Here is a 21,676-nt window from a genome sequence, read left to right as displayed (position 1 = left end):
CATTTAGCGAGAAAAGTGCAGACACTCCAGGTGTCTCAGATGGCACCCTATTCCCAATGGGGCTGTCATGCCTAATAATGTCCCCTGGCCAAAAAGCGTCCCCCTCCGCATCACAATGGGATTTGATGAACTATGAGCGTCCGTTGCTATATCAACGGTGAGACGACCTAACGATTAGAATTTTGGCGATCATTACAACCTAAATTACATTCTTTTCACCATCTCTAGTGTAAGAACATTTAGAAGATAAATACACAAAAGCAGAGGACTAACGATTGAGATTGTCTAGGCATTGAGCCTGAAACAGGATACTTGTTATTTGGCCATTGGCCCAATTTTATTGCAAGGCATTCTAATTGGTCTACCACCGACTAGGGTTGGGTTATAAAACTACATCCTGTCTCTTCGTTCTGTGGAGACTCACTGAGGACAGGGGAGAATGAACATCTACCTCTCAGCATAATATCCATGATTTGTCCTCTTTGAATAAACCTATTTTTCTCCCTATGATTTGCTTTGGGGTCTGCGTTATTGAAGAGTAACATCAACTGCTAACACTATGCAAACAAGGCCTATTTTTCGTGACAATTTTCTCGGTTTAAACCATTTTTTTTTTACAAATAAAATTAAAACATTACTTCAAACTACTGTTGGGGCGGCAGGGTAGCCTAGTGGTTAGAGTGTAGAGGCGGCAGGGTAGCCTAGTGCTTAGAGTGTAGAGGAGGCAGGGTAGCCTAGTGATTAGAGTGTAGAGGCGGCAGGGTAGCCTAGTGGTTAGAGTGTAGAGGCGGCAGGGTAGCCTAGTGGTTAGAGTGTAGAGGCGGCAGGTAGCCTAGTGGTTAGAGTGTAGAGGAGAGCAGGGTAGCCTAGTGGTTAGAGTGTAGGGACGGCAGGTAGCCTAGTAGTTAATATCCCCTCCCCTGTAACTGGGGCGGCAGGGTAGCCTGGTGGTTAGAGTGTAGCGGCGGCAGGGTAGCCTAGTGGTTAGAGTGTAGAGGTGGCAGGGTAGCCTAGTGGTTAGAGTGTAGAGGTGGCAGGGTAGCCTAGTGGTTAGAGTGTAGAGGTGGCAGGGTAGCCTAGTGGTTATAGCGTTGGACTAGTAACCGGAAGGTTGCAAGTTCAAACCCCTGAGCTGACAAGGTACTAATCTGTCGTTCTGTCCCTGAACAGGCAGTTAACCCACTGTTCCTAGGCAGTCATTGAAAATAAGAAATTTGTTCTTAAAAAAAAAAAAATAGCACCCGGATGTCATAGCACTTAGTCCCCTTCTTGATTCTGCTCCGGTAGCCCTCCTTACATTTCTCCTGCGCCTTGTCCATCCATGTTCAGTCTCACCTTGATTGATAACAGGAATAAATGCAATTATATTTCACATTACAAATACATTTCTTACATATCTCTTGGAGGGGGCCCCCCAAAAAAATACATGAACAATGTCCACCATCGCCTTGGAGGCGGTCTCATCCTTGATGTGTATCACACAAAAATAACATCTATTTTTGGATTCTGTTTGGTTCGGACATTATGAAAGCTTAACCAAGTTTATTCTTCCCAGAGGATCAATACAGCGTCATTCAGACAAAACATGTTTCCACAACTACAAGTATATATACTCCATGTAAGACACTCCTCCTTCTCTCCAAACCTTACATCTTATGGTTCCACAGGAAGACAAAAGTAATACGATAATAAAACATCATTTCACCCTTAGGGGGGGATCTGACCTGACCCCTGACCCCCTCATTTGCCTAATCCACAGATGTCCATCCACTTCCCCTAAACCAATCCCGTGACTTCCTCCCGTCCACCCAGCACATTCCAAAGCCATCTGGCTCCTACAGATAACTGTTAACATCTGATGTAACAGTCTCCATCACTCCTCAGATACTATACTGCTGAGTAAAACAACGTTCCAAGTTTAACCCAGAATCTAACCGGTTCCCGAGCACCCTTTTTAAAACGGGTTTACAAAAGGGAATTTAGAGTTAAGCACGTGCTCTTCCTGTACTGACCTTAAATGGGTATTGCCTCCATCCACTTGGTAAAGTGATCGGTCGCCATCAGACACCAGCTGTTCCTAGATTTAGTGAATGAGGTCAACCCCTAACATTTAAAGTGTTAGAGAGAAGATTATTTTGTTACCCACGTCGGTGTCAAACAGTATGCACATTTTCATATTTGTAAAGATACTGAAACACACACACACACACTGTCGTGGAAGATTCAGAATTTGTTGGTAACATTATGTTTTATATTCATCAAATGTGTGTAAGTTACTTCTCATCAGCATTGTATTTTTGTATAATACTGTGGCGGGGTTGCAGTTATCTGTTCTATGTCAAGACTAAGTTGCATGGGCCACAGAGAGGGGAGAGGTCAAAGTGTCATCATGTGTAAACATATCTTTTACTCCCTACCTTTCCCAGTGGGGAAAGGAGGGTGGCAGTGTCTGGAATCATTATATGCTCCCTCTAATGTTGTTTCTATCTTAACCTATAGCCTCATTCTCCTCTCCGTGAGCTTGTCCAGGTTTGGTTGTATTTAGAGTTGGTTGTATCTAAATGACAATTTGATATATGCCTGTTGATATGGAGAATTGGTTTATGGTTCTGGGGTTTGGGAAAGGAGACAAAGCTGAACAATGAATTATGTCTATGCTGTCTGACTATGTGTGTTCTTTGCTATTAAAGGAACTCAGTTGCATTGTAAGGGGGCTCTCAGAGAATTCACTGGGAGACACTGAATTACCTGAGAGTCACAGGATTGTAATAGAGCTCATATAATTAAAGATGGACCTTGATAACTAACTGACTTGTGTGTGTGGTTTGCTCCCATGATTTGGTAAATAGAGGAAATTTCCACGACAACACACACATTCTAGAATATTTAACTCTGCTGTGGTCAAATAAAGTAACCATCACAAAAACAACTTGTCAGGGAAAAATTTGAATTGGGACACTTACCGATCATGTGTTATGGTGACCACTCCATTTACTCCATTCCAGACATTATTACGAGCCGTCCTCCCATTGAACTATATGTACCGCTAGCAAAATGTAGACGACCAACTAGCTAGATGGAAATTGGTTGTACGTAGCTAAATCCGTCCAGTTATCTAAATAGCACTGCTTAACGTTGCGCCCCTTGTCGAGATCCGTAGTGCCTTCATTGTACTTCGCCTGGTTGGAAAGTTAAAAGAAAATCTCTGAGGGGTGCCATTGAAATGCAAGATATATACATATAGAAAGCTACAATAACAGTTACAGTAGCTAGCTAGCTAACATTAGCTAAATAAAACTGGCTGGCTGGCTGGCTAAATGACCAGACAGGCTGAGGTAAATAAGTACAGTAGCTAGCTAGCTAACGTTAGCTAAATAAAACTGGCTGGCTGGCTGGCTAAATGACCAGACAGGCTGAGGTAAATAAGTACAGTAGCTAGCAACGTCAATCTATATACAGCCTACATTATATCTTCCTATTTAACAAGTGTTCTTATATAAAGACAAATATATGGTAAGGTTAAAGAGTGTTCTCTTTCCAGTCTTTTTTGTCCTCTGAAGCAGCAGGTTGTCATCCTCAAAAACACCGTCCTCGAGGAGCAATTCTGAGGTAATAATTTTGTGCGAACTGAGCGAGCGCTTATGAAGTGAAATAGATCCAAGCAACCAGCATAGCAACGGACGCTTTGATTCATCACGTAATCCGGTCAGAATTTTGCAAGTTCTAGCAACATCCCTAGCAACAGAAGCTAGAACTCATGGAATCCCATTGTGACACTTTTTGGCAGGGGGGAAACTATTTGGCATGACGGGCCCTGTTCAAAGGTAGTGCACTATATAGAGAACAGGGTGCCATTTTGGGACACTAAATAGAGAACCGGGTGCCATTTTGGGACACTAAATAGAGAACCGGGTGCCATTTTGGGACACTAAATAGAGAACCGGGTGCCATTTTGGGACACTAAATAGAGAACCGGGTGCCATTTTGGGACACTAAATAGAGAACAGGGTGCCATTTTGGGACACTAAATAGAGAACCGGGTGCCATTTTGGGACACTAAATAGAGAACCGGGTGCCATTTTGGGACACTAAATAGAGAACAGGGTGCCATTTGGAACGTACCTTACATGAACATCTGGCTACGGTCATGAGAATACCACAACATGTAGGGGTGCATTACAAATGACACCCTATTCCGTAGGGGCCCTGGTCAAAACTAGTGCACTATATAGGATACCATTTGGGACAAATGCATCATCTAATTTCAGATGATATGTTATATAGTCTAGAATGTTTTGTTTTTGTTCCAAACGCCAGGTGGTCAATGGGTCAGACAGGTGGTCAATGGGTCAGACAGACAGGTGGTCAATGGGTCAGACAGACAGGTGGTCAATGGGTCAGACAGACAGGTGGTCAATGGGTCAGACAGACAGGTGGTCAATGGGTCAGACAGACAGGTGGTCTATTGGACAGACAGGCCTGTATTTGGAGAAAAACGGACCATGCATGTTATCTGTCCTGGAATGGCTGTTAGCAGATAGACATTATGCAGGCTAGAGACTGAGACTGTGTGTTTATACAGGACTTCATTAATTTGGCTCTGGAGACAGACAGCCTGGGAAGAGAGGGGGGTAGAGCAGAGGTCAGAGGACAGTCAACACACAGTCCGGGCCCCACCCCCAACACACAGTCCGGGCCCCACCCCCAACACACAGTCCGGGCACCACCCCCAACACACAGTCCGGGCCCCACCCCCAACACACCGTCCGGGCCCCACCCCCAACACACCGTCCGGGCCCCACCCCCAACACACCGTCCGGGCCCCACCCCCAACACACCGTCCGGGCCCCACCCCCCAACACACAGTCCTAGCTGGTCATGCTACTTTTACAGTGTGACATCATCGTGCTGTAGGGAGTGGTTTGTTTCAGTTCCTTGTTATAAGCCTAGCTAAGACCATTTTCAGATGTGAAAGTTTCAGAAGACAGAACAACAACCCTTTCCTCTGGCCCCCTTAGACTGATGATGTCATTCAGATTCCAGCGTAGGGCTTGTTCTCACAGAGCAGCCTCTGCTGTGGTCTGTGTGTTCATCTCTGTCTCACCTGTCTTGTATGAGCAACAACATATTTCATTTTACCAGGCAGGTCAATAAAGAACAAATTTGTTACTTACAAAAACAGCTTGCTATGGCTACTAGCCCTCTGTCTACCCTTGAAGAGTGAACGTTAAGCTACTAGCATCGACAGTTTCAATAAGCATGAAGATACTAGCGTCGACAGTCTCAATAAACATTAAGCGTTAAGCTTCTAGCATCGACAGTCTCAATAAGCGTTAAGCTACTAGCATCGACAGTCTCAATAAGCGGTAAGCTACTAGCATCGACAGTCTCAATAAGCGGTAAGCTACTAGCATCGACAGTCTCAATAAGCGGTAAGCTACTAGCATCGACAGTCTCAATAAGCGTTAAGCTACTAGCATCGACAGTCTCAATAAGCGTTAAGCTACTAGCATCGGCAGTCTCAATAAGCGTTAAGCTACTAGCATCGGCAGTCTCAATAAGCGTTAAGCTACTAGCATCGACAGTCTCAATAAGCGTTAAGCTACTAGCATCGACAGTCTCAATAAGCGTTAAGCTACTAGCATCGACAGTCTCAATAAGCGTTAAGCTACTAGCATCGACAGTCTCAATAAGCGTTAAGCTACTAGCATCGACAGTCTCAATAAGCGTTAAGCTACTAGCATCGACAGTCTCAATAAGCGTTAAGCTACTAGCATCGGCAGTCTCAATAAGCGTTAAGCTACTAGCATCGGCAGTCTCAATAAGCGTTAAGCTACTAGCATCGGCAGTCTCAATAAGCGGTAAGCTACTAGCATCGGCTGTCTCAATAAGCGTTAAGCTACTAGCATCGGCAGTCTCAATAAGCGTTAAGCTACTAGCATCGGCAGTCTCAATAAGCGTTAAGCTACTAGCATCGGCAGTCTCAATAAGCGGTAAGCTACTAGCATCGGCGGTCTCAATAAGCATTAAACTACTAGCAGACAGTCTCAAACATTAAGCTACTAGCATCGGCAGTCTCAATAAGCGGTAAGCGGTAAGCTACTAGCATCGGCAGTCTCAATAAGCGTTAAGCTACTAGCATCGACAGTCTCAATAAGCGTTAAGCTACTAGCATCGGCTGTCTCAATAAGCGTTAAGCTACTAGCATCGGCAGTCTCAATAAGCGGTAAGCTACTAGCATCGGCAGTCTCAATAAGCGTTAAGCTACTAGCATCGGCAGTCTCAATAAGCGGTAAGCTACTAGCATCGGCGGTCTCAATAAGCATTAAACTACTAGCAGACAGTCTCAAACATTAAGCTACTAGCATCGACAGTGTGTGACAAGCACAAAGGTAATGTATGTAACACGGTTCAGGCCAAAACATCATGTTTTGTGTGTGTTGACTCTATACATGCAGGTTAACAACCACACTGTGACCCAGTTGGTTGACTAACAACATACAGCAAACTTTCAATCGAGTTTAGAAATTAACATTAAAAGAAAATAAATCACTATTTTAGGAAAAAAATCTTTGTAAGGTAAAGAAGAAAATAACATTTCTGAACTTAATTAGGAATATATTTTACTGAATGAAGAGAGCCAACAACTACAGGTTAAACTCACATAAAGCTTACCACTTAATGGTTACTAAACCTGGTAAACAGCCCTCACATAAAGCTGACTACTTAATGGTTACTAAACATCGAACAGCCCTCACATAGAGCGTACTACTTAATGGTTACTAAACATCGAACAGCCCTCACATAAACCTTACCACTTAATGGTTACTAAACATCAAACAGCCCTCACATAGAGCATACTACTTAATGGTTACTAAACATCTAACAGCCCTCACATAAAGCGTACTACTTAATGGTTACTAAACATCTAACAGCCCTCACATAAAGCGTACTACTTAATGGTTACTAAACATCGAACAGCCCTCACATAGAGCATACTACTTAATGGTTACTAAACCTGGTAAACAGCCCTCACATAAAGCGTACTACTTAATGGTTACTAAACATCGAACAGCCCTCACATAAAGCGTACCACTTAATGGTTACTAAACATCGAACAGCCCTCACATAGAGCATACTACTTAATGGTTACTAAACATCGAACAGCCCTCACATAAAGCGTACTACTTAATGGTTACTAAACATCGAACAGCCCTCACATAGAGCATACTACTTAATGGTTACTAAACATCTAACAGCCCTCACATAAAGCGTACTACTTAATGGTTACTAAACATCGAACAGCCCTCACATAAAGCATACTACTTAATGGTTACTAAACATCGAACAGCCCTCACATAGAGCATACTACTTAATGGTTACTAAACATCTAACAGCCCTCACATAAAGCATACTACTTAATGGTTACTAAACATCTAACAGCCCTCACATAAAGCATACTACTTAATGGTTACTAAACATCTAACAGCCCTCACATAAAGCATACTACTTAATGGTTACTAAACATCTAACAGCCCTCACATAAAGCGTACTACTTAAATGGTTACTAAACCTGGTAAACATCTCTAACAGCCCTTACATAAAGCTGACCACTTAATGGTTACTAAACATCGAACAGCCCTCACATAAAGCTGACCACTTAATGGTTACTAAACATCGAACAGCCCTCACATAGAGCATACTACTTAAATGGTTAATAAACCTGGTAAACATCTCTAACAGCCCTTACATAAAGCGTACTATTTAATGGTTAATAAACCTGGTAAACATCTCTAACAGCCCTTACATAAAGCGTACTATTTAATGGTTAATAAACCTGGTAAACATCTCTAACAGCCCTTACATAAAGCGTACTATTTAATGGTTAATAAACCTGGTAAACATCTCTAACAGCCCTTACATAAAGCGTACTATTTAATGGTTAATAAACCTGGTAAACATCTCTAACAGCCCTTACATAAAGCGTACTATTTAATGGTTACTAAACATCTAACAGCCCTCACATAAAGCTGACCACTTAATGGTTACTAAACATCGAACAGCCCTCACATAGAGCATACTACTTAAATGGTTAATAAACCTGGTAAACATCTCTAACAGCCCTTACATAAAGCGTACTATTTAATGGTTAATAAACCTGGTAAACATCTCTAACAGCCCTCACATAAAGCGTACTATTTAATGGTTAATAAACCTGGTAAACATCTCTAACAGCCCTCACATAAAGCTGACCACTTAATGGTTACTAAACATCGAACAGCCCTCACATAAAGCTGACCACTTAATGGTTACTAAACATCTAACAGCCCTCACATAAAGCGTACTATTTAATGGTTAATAAACCTGGTAAACATCTCTAACAGCCCTCACATAGAGCATACTACTTAATGGTTACTAAACATCGAACAGCCCTCACATAAAGCTGACCACTTAATGGTTACTAAACATCTAACAGCCCTCACATAGAGCATACTACTTAATGGTTACTAAACATCTAACAGCCCTCACATAAAGCTTACCACTTAATGGTTACTAAACATCGAACAGCCCTCACATAAAGCTGACTACTTAATGGTTACTAAACATCTAACAGCCCTCACATAAAGCATACTACTTAATGGTTACTAAACATCTAACAGCCCTCACATAAAGCGTACTACTTAATGGTTACTAAACATCGAACAGCCCTCACATAGAGCATACTACTTAATGGTTACTAAACATCGAACAGCCCTCACATAAAGCGTACTACTTAAATGGTTACTAAACCTGGTAAACAGCCCTCACATAAAGGGTACTACTTAATGGTTACTAAACATCGAACAGCCCTCACATAGAGCATACTACTTAAATGGTTACTAAACCTGGTAAACAGCCCTCACATAAAGCATACTACTTAATGGTTACTAAACATCTAACAGCCCTCACATAAAGCATACTACTTAATGGTTACTAAACATCTAACAGCCCTCACATAAAGCGTACTACTTAAATGGTTACTAAACCTGGTAAACATCTCTAACAGCCCTTACATAACGAATACACGTCAAACCAGTTATAATTTTAATACATCAAGATACAAAACACATTAGAAACAACCATGAGATTAATTACAATTTTAAAATCTATGAAAATCTATACAAATTAGAATTACACAACAGTGGGACTGACCCGACCATGCCTTTTTAGACTCCACTATCCTGAAGGAGCTATGAGCAGACAAAAAAAATTAAATCACTAAAAACAGAGATCGCCCAAAAATAAATACTATGTCAGTTAAAACATTCGCATGGTGAAAAGCACCAGGAATGGACGGCTTTTCTATAAAATTATATTCAACATTTTGGGACAAAGTAACGTCCCGTACTTACTCAAATGACAACACAAGTCACTCAACTCAGGACTTCCTAGTTCCATGTATCAAACCGTTATTTCAGTTATATTTAAAAATGGGGAAAATCTGTAGAGTCCCCTGCTGATTACAGTAAACAATAAAATCACAACAAAGTTCACCTGCAACAGAATGGAAAAAGTTCTTCAAGACTTGATAAATATTAATCCAAACACGGTTTATTAAAACTAGACACTTAGAAACAAATTCAAGAACATGTTTCAATTTAATTCGATATGCTAAAAAAACAAAAACAAGATCTAGATGTATCAATAATGGCTGTTGATGACGAAAAGGCTCATTCATGACTGTCTTGAATGGTGTTTTCTATTAAAAACTTTGAAAGTTTTCCAAATGAAATAATAAAAAACGCAATTCAAATATGATATAAAAATATCCTAAAGCAACCATATCCAAACATGATACGTTATCTGATCAAATTGCGTTAGAAAGAGGCAAAAGACAGGGATGTCCTCATTCCAATCCCTCCTATTTGCACTGGCAACTGAACCGCTTGCAGAAAGAATTAGACAGGACCCTTAAAACGAAACAGGTATGCAACATAATGTGTTTTGATGTATTTTTGGACCATTTTATATATATGCCATTTAGCAGACGCTTTTATCCAAAGCGACTTACAGTCATGTGTGCATACATTCTACGTATGGGTGGTCCCGGGGATCGAACCCACTACCCTGGCGTTACAAGCGCCATGCTCTACCAACTGAGCTACAGAAGGACCATTTTCAGTGAAGTTTACTCGTCGACATTCATTGAGAAAGAAAAATAGTCCTAAATACATCAAAACACATATTATATTGCAAACAATCTATCCTACCTAACGGTGATGCAGTGAGACAAGTCACCTGACAAAACCCTTGCACGGAAAGTCTAAAGTTGGCACATTATAAAAGCCCCCACAAACTGTAGACTCCACCAAACATTTCCGCCTCAACGTCTAGATGGGTGTATGAGTAGGCTGCCATAAACACTGCTATGCTAATCACACACTACAAGTAGTAACTTGTGCCTATTTTAAAAACGAACAGGCAATCCACCACAGTCCCCCCCACCCCCCTTTGTGGCATAGACATCCAGCATCCCAAATGGCATCCTGTTCCCTTCATAGGGCACTACTTTTAACCAGAGAACCCTATGTCAAAGTAGTGCACTACTTTTAACCAGAGAACCCTATGTCAAAGTAGTGCACTACTTTTAACCAGAGAACCCTATGTCAAAGTAGTGCACTACTTTTAACCAGAGAACCCTATGTCAAAGTAGTACACTACTTTTAACCAGAGAACCCTATGTCAAAGTAGTGCACTACTTTTAACCAGAGAACCCTATGTCAAAGTAGTGCACTACTTTTAACCAGAGAACCCTATGTCAAAGTAGTGCACTACTTTTAACCAGAGAACCCTATGTCAAAGTAGTGCACTACTTTTAACCAGAGAACCCTATGTCAAAGTAGTGCACTACTTTTAACCAGAGAACCCTATGTCAAAGTAGTGCACTACTTTTAACCAGAGAACCCTATGTCAAAGTAGTACATTACTTTTTAACCAGAGAACCCTATGTCAAAGTAGTGCACTACTTTTAACCAGAGAACCCTATGTCAAAGTAGTGCACTACTTTTAACCAGAGAACCCTATGTCAAAGTAGTGCACTACTTTTAACCAGAGAACCCTATGTCAAAGTAGTGCACTACTTTTAACCAGAGAACCCTATGTCAAAGTAGTGCACTACTTTTAACCAGAGAACCCTATGTCAAAGTAGTGCACTACTTTTAACCAGAGAACCCTATGTCAAAGTAGTGCACTGTCTAGGGAATAGGGTGCCGTATGGTGCGTATTATAGGCTATCCAAATACAGTAGCGTTGTGTGGAGAAAACTGCAGTTGAGTGACTGGTAACTTGTCCTGCTTGGGCAGATCCAGTACATGAGTAGTGTAAAACAGGGGTTCTAACCCATGATGTAAACACACAGTGTGTGCCTGTCGTATCACAAATCATCCACTGCTCTGTACACTAGCTATACACATAGGCTACAGTAGAAGTCTTTGTGTGTGTGTGTGTGTGTGTGTGGACAGAGGAAACTGCAGTTGACTTGGTTGTTTATTTTATTTTGGGGAAGTAATTGACCAATAATACACCTTTTGGTCAACGAAATTGAAATACAAGTAGCCTATTGTGTATTGCCCAATCACAACAAGGCTTCTTTGAGTAGTGTTTTCACACTTGGTTCCTTTCAGAGAATGTTTGTGAATTCCGTGCGGTTTGCTGTATTTTTTGTGCAGAGCACCCACAACTACAGAACTCAGACCCCTCAAAAGAGGCCCCGAAGTGAACCAAACAGACCATCTAAAGAGGTTCCCTTTTTTTAGGGCAATGTGAACATAACGCTCTCCAGGTTCCCTTGTGATTCCTGCACCATACACTAGACTACTGTTATAACCCCTAGACTACTGTTATAACCCCTAGACTACTGTTATAACCCCTAGACTACTGTTATAACCCCTAGACTACTGTTATTACATTTACATTTAAGTCATTTAGCAGACGCTCTTATCCAGAGCGACTTACAAATTGGTGCAAACACCTATGACAACCAGTGGAACAGCCACTTGCATCTAAATCTTGTTGGGGGTATGTGTATAACCCTAGACTACTGTTATAACCCTTAGACTACTGTTATAACCCCTCACACTAGACTACTGTTATAACCCTGTTATAACTAGACTACTGTTATAACACCTAGACTACTGTTATAACCCCTCACACTAGACTATTGTTATAACCCCTCACACTAGACTACTGTTATAACCCCTAGACTACTGTTATAACCCCTCACACTAGACTACTGTTATAACCCCTCGACTACTGTTATAACCCCTAGACTACTGTTATAACCCCTAGACTACTGTTATAACCCCTAGACTACTGTTATAACCCCTAGACTACTGTTATAACCCCTAGACTACTGTTATAACCCCTAGACTACTGTTATAACCCCTAGACTACTGTTATAACCCCTAGACTACTGTTATAACTCCTAGACTACTGTTATAACCCCTAGACTACTATTATAACCCCTAGACTACTGTTATAACCCCTCACACTAGACTACTGTTATAACCCCTAGACTACTGTTATAACCCCTAGACTACTGTTATAACCCCTAGACTACTGTTATAACCCCTAGACTACTGTTATAACCCCTAGACTACTGTTATAACCCCTCACACTAGACTACTGTTATAACCCCTCACACTAGACTACTGTTATAACCCCTCACACTAGACTACTGTTATAACCCCTCACACTAGACTACTGTTATAACCCCTCACACTAGACTACTGTTATAACCCCTCACACTAGACTACTGTTATAACCCCTCACACTAGACTACTGTTATAACCCCTCACACTAGACTACTGTTATAACCCCTCACACTAGACTACTGTTATAACCCCTCACACTAGACTACTGTTATAACCCCTCACACTAGACTACTGTTATAACCCCTCACACTAGACTACTGTTATAACCCCTAGACTACTGTTATAACCCCTAGACTACTGTTATAACCCCTAGACTACTGTTATAACCCCTAGACTACTGTTATAACCCCTAGACTACTGTTATAACCCCTCACACTAGACTACTGTTATAACCCCTCACACTAGACTACTGTTATAACCCCTCACACTAGACTACTGTTATAACCCCTAGACTACTGTTATAACCCCTCACACTAGACTACTGTTATAACCCCTCACACTAGACTACTGTTATAACCCCTAGACTACTGTTATAACCGCTAGACTACTGTTATAACCCCTAGACTACTGTTATAACCCCTCACACTGGTGTCACAATAGAGAGAAGATGTGAAGAAAACGCTGTGTTTTTGGATATTGATTAGCGATTGTCAAGGTTGCAGATAAATTCCAGCAGTTTTTTTTGTTCAGATAATTTGTTTGCAAGTTGTGATCTATAGGCTAAGAGAGCTTCGTAAGGTGTTTAGTGCGAGAAGACAACAGAGATTTTGTACCATATTATAAACTGGGTGGTTCAAACCCTGAATGCTGATTGGCTGACAGCTGTGGTATATCAGACCGTATACCACGGGTATGACAAAACATATATATTTTTTTAGTGCTCTAATTACGTTGGTAAAACAGTTTATAATAGCAATAAGGCACCTCAGGGGTTTGTGGTATATGGCCAATATACAACGGCTAAGGGCTGTATCCAGGCACTCTGCGTTGCGTCGTGCTTAAGAAGAACAGCCCTTAGCTGTAGTATATCGGCCATATACCACATCCCCCCCATGTCTTATTGGTTAATTATAGGGGAAGTAGCCTATGCTGGGTGTACAATTCTCTATTTCTGTGCAGTTATTCTTCTGCTATTTATTCTGTTACCAATAATATGTACACGTTAATAGTATCTTTTGTTTACAATTATTGTCTCATCTTTTAACTAAATGCAAACTTTTAACTTCCAAAATATAAGTATATATCTATCAGTGTGATGACAACATTCTGATGGAATGGCTCGTCCTGCTCATGGTAAAACCCCAGAATGCATTGAGTAAATGTTGGGAAAAGATCTTGGTTCCTTTCTATACAAAGCAATGTGAATGCAAATAGGACTCGGACCACAAAACAGGTTAAGTGATCTGGCAAAAGAGTTGAGTCCTCATTCAAAGGGAACGGAGTTCTTTTTTACCCCTAGAGTTCACTTTAAAAAGAGGACTTAGAGAGAACGCCAGTGTGCAAAGCTGTCATCAAGGCAAAGGGTGGCTACATTGAAGAATCGGTTCCTCTAAAGAGGATTATTCAGTGCCTTCAAAAATTAAATAAAACAATTATCAACAGCAATCTACACACAATAACCCATAACGACAAAGCAAAAACAGGTTTAGAAATGTTATATATATATATATATATGTTATTGTGTGTAGATTGCTGTTGATAATTGTTTTATTTAATCCGTTTTAGAAAAAGGCTGCAACGTAACAAAATGTGGAAAAAGTCAAGGGATCTGAATACTGTATACTGCACTGTATAATCCTATATATATATATATATATATATATATAAAAACAGAAATACCTTATTCACACAAGTATTCAGAACCTTTGCTATGAGACTGTAAATGGAGCTCAGGTGCATCCTGTTTCCATTGATCATCCTTGTTTCTACAACTTGATTGAAGTCCACCTGTGGTAAAGTCAATCGATTGGACATGATTTGGAAAGGCTCACACCTGTCTATATACGGTCAGTTGACAGTACATGTCAGAGCAAAAAACAAAGCCAGGAGGTTGAAGTAATTGTCCGTAGAGCACCGAGACAGGATTGTGTTGAGGCACAGGTCCGGGGAAGGGTACCAAAACATTCCTCCAGCATTGAAGGCCCCCAAGAACACAGTGGCCTCCATCATTCTTAAATGGAAGAAGTTTGGAAAATACCAAGACTCTTCCTAGAACTGGCCAAACTGAGCAATCGAGGGAGAAGGGCCTTGGTCAGGGAAGTGACCAAGAACCACAATGGTCACTCTGACAGAGCTCCAGCGTTCCTCTGTGGAGATGGGGGAACCTTCCAGAAGGACAACCATCTCTGCAGCACTCCACCAAGCAGGCCTATATGGTAGGGTGGCCAGACAGAAGCCACTCCTCAGTAAAAGGCACATGACAGCCCGCTTGGAGTTTGCCAAAAAGCACCCAGACCATGAGAAACAAGATTCTATGGTGTGATGAAACCAAGATTGTACTCTTTGGTCTGAATGCCAAGCGTCATGTCTGGAGGAAACCTGGCACCATCCCTATGGTGAAGCATGGTGGTGGAAGCATCATCATGCCGTGGGGATGTTTTTCAGTAGCAGGGTCTGGGAGCCTAGTCAGGATCAAGATGAACGGAGCAAAGTACAGAGAGATCCTTGATGAAAACCTGCTCCAGATCACTCAGGACCTCAGACTGGGGTGAAGGTTCACCTTCCAAAAGGACAACGACCCTTAGGACACAGCCAAGACAACGCATGAGTGGCTTCGGACAAGTCTCTGAATGTCCTTGAGTGGCCCAGCTAGAGCCTGGACTTGAACCCGGTAGCTCAGTTGGTAGAGCATGGCGCTTGTAACGCCAGGGTAGTGGGTTCGATCCCCGGGACCACCCATACGTAGAATGTATGCACACATGACTGTAAGTCGCTTTGGATAAAAGCGTCTGCTAAATGGCATATATTATTATTATTATTATTATATTATTATATTATTATTATTATATTAGAACTGAAAATAGCTGTACAGAAACACTCCCCAACCAACTTGACAGAGCTTGAGAGGATCTGCAGAGAAGAATGAGAGAAACTCCCCAAATACAGGTGTGCCCAGCTTGTAGCGTCATACCCAAGAAGACTCGAGGCTGTAATCACTGACAAAGGTGCTTCAACAAAGTACTGAGTAAAAGGTCTGAATACTTATGTAAATGTGATCAGTTATATATATATATATGCAAAAAAAATCTAAACCCCTGTTTTTGTTTTGTCATTATGGGGTATTGTGTGTAGATTGATGAGGGGGGAAAACAACTTAATCCATTTTAGAATAAGGCTGTAAAGTAACAAAATGTGGAAAACTTACCTTACCGTACGTGAAAACACTCATTTACCTGGTTCATATAATAGCAAAGTATTACAGCAAGTCGGGATGAGACAATAACCAGTTGATTGATGTCTGTGTGTAAAACGACACCATCAGTCCAGTCTAACTGAACTTAGTAAAATGGCCTGTCTAGCTGCTTGTTATAGGTGCCTCTCTCTCTACAAAGTAGCCAGTCGAGAGAATATATAATGTAAACAACGGATGGTTGTTGTGTGGTTAAAATGAAACATTGTATCGTGTATCAACGCTACAACGTATCAAGACTCACAAACGTGGGTACAGTTGAAATGACAAGCCGATGGATACACTGAGGTGTCATTACAAACGATCCCTGATACACAGCACTAAAAACCTCTGCCTCCAGGACACGAATAACAAGGCACTAAACTCACCTCCGTCCCGATTCCGAAGTCACCGAATTACAACTCTGGACCGACAGCAACGTGGAGGACTTCCGCCGTCCGAGGGGAGTAGGAAGGAGACCCGAGGGAGAGAGGAGGTTTCCCTGCGAGGAAAACGACCCCCCTCGCCTCTCCAGAAATACCTCCGTTGTCCCATCATTGAACGAGTCCGAAGGCAGAACGAAGATAGGCGGGACAGTGATAACCCCGAGTCCCGGAACGGCGCAAACGTTCCCAACGGTCCCGCAGCTCACAGACGTTGGTAGGTTAGTGAAGGTCCCATAGCTGGACACGGTTAACATCCCGGCCACTGTCGCCCCGATATCGCCCCCCAGCAACTCGCTGTCTCGGTTTCCATGGTATGTCTGTTGTACTGGCCGTCCATCTAGTGAAATGTTACTAAGGAAAAAGAGAGCTGCTTGTCTCCGCCGCGTATCTCTATTTTTCCTCCGGTGTTGTTTCAGCGGGTTGGTAGTGTTGTTAACCGCAGCGTTGTTAACGGTAGTGCAGGCGGCAGCCGCCATTCTCTAATGAGGAAGTATCTCACTGCGTTCCACTCGCGCAACAGGACCTGTCCACGCCCCCTGTGCTTTCTATTGGACGAGAGGGCCTAATCTAAATAACATTAAAACAGATGGACGGTGGAGAAAGCTGAGGTCGGGCAAGATTGGATTTTTTTTTTAAGGTTTTAAATAGATTTTTTTTCTTTTTTTTCTGAACGCCTTAAGTCGAAAACATTCTAACAATTTGAGAAAATATCAATTTACTAGACTTCAGATGGACACGAATAATGAACGGCAGCTCAGTAGTGTATTAGGCTATTACAGTACATTTCACAATACAACCTATTTTCTCAATAATACTCAATAACTCTATAATAATATTGTGTTATTAACAATAAGGACACATGCATTTTTGACGTTTACAATTTTCAGTTAGCAAAGACCGCTGAGACATCTGTGACAGATATTATGGCTACATTAGTAGATGAGGTATAATGATGACCAGTGAATAAATAATCCTCAAAATCCCCTGCTGATGATTTTCTGCAATGATACGTTGTCCTCTGACAACACACACACACACACACACACACACACACACACACACACACACACACACACGTTTGTTTTACTATCCTTGTGGGGACCAAACAAAATCATGTTTTCCCTAACCCAAACCTAATCCTTAAAACAGCCTTTTTTTCTTATGGGGACCTTGCAAAATGTCTCCATTTTGTTTTACCATCCTTGTGGGGACCAAACAATTGATTCCAATTCAAAATCATGTTTTCCCAAACCTTAACCTAACCTAATCCTTAAAACAGCCTTTTTTTCTTATGGGGACCTTGCAAAATGTCCCTATTTTGTTTTACTATCCTTGTGAGGACTTCTGGTACCCACAAGGATAGTAAAACCAAACACAAACACTAAAAGTAGTGCACTATATAGGACTGTTGTCTCTCTGAATATCACTGTCCTCCCCGTGCTGTCTCTCTCATCTCTCTCTGTTGCATCCCCTGTCTCTTTCACTGATCCTCTCTCTCCCTCTCTCTCTGTCTCTCTCTCTCTGTCTCTCTCTCTCTGTCTCTCTCCTCTCTCTCTCTGTCTCTCTCCTCTCTCTCTCTCTGTCTCTCTCCTCTCTCTCTCTCTGTCTCTCTCCTCTCTCTCTCTCTGTCTCTCTCTGTCTCTCTCTCTCCTCTCTCTCTCTCTCTCTCTGTCTCTCTCTGTCTCTCTCTCATCTCTCTCTGTTGCATCCCCTGTCTCTTTCACTGATCCTCTCTCTCCCTCTCTCTGTCTCTCTCTCTCTCTCTCTCTCTCTCTCTCCCCTCTCTCTCTCCCTCTCTCTCTCTCTCTCTCTCTCCTCTCTCTCTCTCTCTCTCTCTCTCTCTCTCTCTCTCTCTCTCTCTCTCTCTCTCTCTCTCTCTCTCTCTCTCTCTCTCTCTCTCTCTCTCTCTCTCTCTCTCTCTCTCTCTCTGTCTCTCTCTCTCTCTCTCTCTCTCTCTCTCTCTCTCTCTCTCCCTCTCTCTCTCCTCTCTCTCTCTCTCTCTCTCTCTCTCTCTCTCTCTCTCTCTCTCTCTCTCTCTCTCTCTCTCTCTCTCTCTCTCTCTCCTCTCTCTCTCTGTCTCTCTCCCTCTCCCTTCCTTCCTTCCTTCCTTCCTTCCTTCCTTCCTTCCTTCCTTCCTTCCTTCCTCTCTGTCTCCAAAGGCCAGTCAAGGGGACACCGGAAAACCGAGCGTCTACATTCTCTGTGATCTGACTCATAGCTAAAGGAGAGAGGGACAAAGGAATGTTTACCGCTTATTTGGTGACTCGCTACATCCTCACTGTTAAACTACTGATATGGAAAGGAAAAGGATGACCACTCAGCCTCATGACTCAGGAGCCACCTACTGCCGTTGTGCCCTTGCACAAGGCATTTAATCCCCAAACTGCTCCAGGGGCGCTTGCCCTGTGGTTGACCCTGTGGTTTACCCTGTGGTTGACCCTGTGGTTTACCCTGTGGTTGACCCCTGTGGTTGACCCTGTGGCTTGCCCTGTGGTTGACCCTGTGGTTGACCCTGTGGTTGACCCTGTGGTTGACCCCTGTGGTTGACCCCTGTGGTTTACCCTGTGGTTGACCCCTGTGGTTGACCCAGTGGCTGACCCCTGTGGTTGACCCTGTGGTTGACCCTGTGGCTGATCCAGTGGTTGACCCTGTGGCTGACCCAGTGGCTGACCCAGTGGTTGACCCTGTGGCTGACCCTGTGGCTGACCCTGTGGCTGACCCCTGTGGTTGACCCTGTGGCTGACCCTGTGGCTGACCCAGTGGTTGACCCTGTGGTTGACCCTGTGGTTGACCCTGTGGTTGACCCTGTGGTTGACCCTTCATTTCCTCAGTGAAAACAATGTACTGAGCAAATGTCAAATTGTCTTTTTACCAAATTACCATAAAGACAGACCACGTATTCACATATTCATACACTTATTGAAAAACAGACAAGCCAAAACAAAGGCAAAGTCTTCTCATTCTTTGTTGATTTCAAAAGAGCTTTTCACTCAATTTGGCATGAGGGTCTGCTATACAAACTGATGGAAATTGGTGTTGGGGGAAAAACGTACGGCATTATAAAATCCATGTAGACACACAACAAGTGTCCGGGTAAAAATGGTCAAAAAACACACATTTCTTTCCACAGGGCCGTGGGGTGAGACAGGGATGTAGCTTAAGCCCCACCCTCTTCAACAAATTGTCAAGGGCACTAGAAGTTTGCAGCACCCGGCCTCACCCTACTAGAATCTAAAGTTTAATCTCTACTGTTTGCTAATGATCTGGTTCTTCTGTCACCAACCAAGGAGGTCCTTCAGCAGCACCTAGATCTTCTGCACAGATTCTGTCAGACCTGGGACCTGACACTAAATCTCAGTAAGACCAAAATAATGGTGTTCCAAAAAAGGTCCAGTTGCCAGGACCACAAATACAAATTCCATCTAGACACTGTTGCCCTGGAGCACACATAAAACTATACATACCTCGGCCTAAACATCAGCGCCACAGGTAACTTCCACTAAGCTGTGAACAAGCTAAGAGACAAGGCAAGAAGGGCATTCTATGCCATCAAAAGCAACATCAAATTTGACATACCAATTAGGATCTGGGTAAAAATACTTGAATCAGTTATAGAACTCATTGCTCTTTACGGTTGTGAGGTCTGGGGTCCGCTCACCAACCAAGAATTCACAAAATGGGACAACCACCAACTTGAGACTCTGCATACAGAATTCTGCAAACATATCCTCCGTGTACAACATAAAACACCAAATAATGCATGCAGAGCAGAATTAGGCCAATACCCGGTATTTATCAAAATCCAGAAAAGAGCCGTTAAATTCTACAACCACCTAAAAGGAAGCGATTCCCAAACCTTCCATAACAAAGCCATCACCTACAGAGAGATGAACCTGGAGAAGAGTCCCCTAAGCAAGCTGGTCCTGGGGCTCTGTTCACAAACACAAACACACCCCACAGAGCCCCAGGACAGCAACACAAACAGAACCCACAGAGCCCCAGGACAACAGCACAATTAGACCGCACATTGGAAAGAATTTACAAAAAAAAAATAGCAGACGAGAATGCTATTTGGCCCTAAACAGAGAATCCATGGTGGCAGAATACCTGACCACTGTGACTGACCTAAACTTAAGGAAAGCTTTGACTATGTATAGACTCAGTTAGCAGAGCCTTGCTATTGAGAAAGGCCGCAGTAGGCAGACCTGGCTCTCAAGAGAAGACAGGCTATGTGCTCACTGCCCACAAAATGAGGTGGAAACTGATCTGCACTTCCTAACCTCCTGCCAAATGTTTGACCATATTAGAGACACATATTTCCCTCAGATTAAACAGACCCACAAAGAATTTGAAGACAAACCCAACCTTAACACTAACACTAAATCTAACCTTAACACTAACCCTCAACACTAACCCTTAACACTAACCTGAACACTAACCCTGAACACTAACCCTTAACACTAACCTCAACATTAGCCCAAACCTTAACACTAAATCAAACCTTAACACTAACTCTTAACACTAACCATTAACACTAACCCTTAACACTAACTCTCAACACTAACCCTTAACACTAACCCTTAACACTAACCCTTAACACTAACCTGCACACTAACCCTTAACACTAACCCTTAACACTAACCCTTAACACTAACTCTCAACACTAACCCTTAACACTAACCCTTAACACTAACCCTTAACACTAACCTGCACACTAACCCTTAACACCGACCCTTAACACTAACCTTAACAGTAACCCTTAACACCAACCCTTAACACTAACCTTAACAGTAACCCTTAACCCTTAACACTAACCCTTAACACTAATCCTTAACACTAACCCTTAACACTAACCTCAACACTAACCTTAACACTAACCTGCACACTAACCCTTAACACCGACCCTTAACACTAACCTTAACACTAACCCTTAACACTAACCTTAACAGTAACCCTTAACCCTTAACACTAACCCTTAACACTAACCCTTAACACTAATCCTTAACACTAACCTGAACACTAACCCTTAACACTAACCCTTAACACTAACCCTTAACACTAACCCTTAACACTAATCCTTAACACTAACCTGAACACTAACCCTTAACACTAACCCTTAACACTAACCCTTAAAACTAACCCTTAACACT

The 21,676-nt window shown here is 42.3% G+C and overlaps 1 protein-coding gene across 1 annotated transcript in view; it reads right to left on the bottom strand.

Annotated features, from left to right (window-relative positions):
• Window positions 1-17,011, bottom strand: part of LOC118373761 (CDK5 and ABL1 enzyme substrate 2-like) — a 59,752-nt gene extending 42,741 nt beyond the window's left edge. Inside the window, exon 1 of the mRNA XM_052484560.1 lies at window positions 16,470-17,011. Coding sequence (XP_052340520.1) covers window positions 16,470-17,002 — 533 coding nt within the window. The 5' untranslated portion in view covers window positions 17,003-17,011. The remainder of the gene's footprint in view (window positions 1-16,469) is intronic.
• Between the last annotated feature and the right edge of the window lie 4,665 nt (window positions 17,012-21,676).

Source organism: Oncorhynchus keta, chromosome 28, assembly GCF_023373465.1.
Source record: "Oncorhynchus keta strain PuntledgeMale-10-30-2019 chromosome 28, Oket_V2, whole genome shotgun sequence".
In the NCBI taxonomy this organism is placed as follows: domain Eukaryota; kingdom Metazoa; phylum Chordata; class Actinopteri; order Salmoniformes; family Salmonidae; genus Oncorhynchus; species Oncorhynchus keta.
The sequence above is the reverse complement of the archived record's forward strand: the minus strand, read 5'-3'. Positions and strand labels throughout refer to the sequence as shown.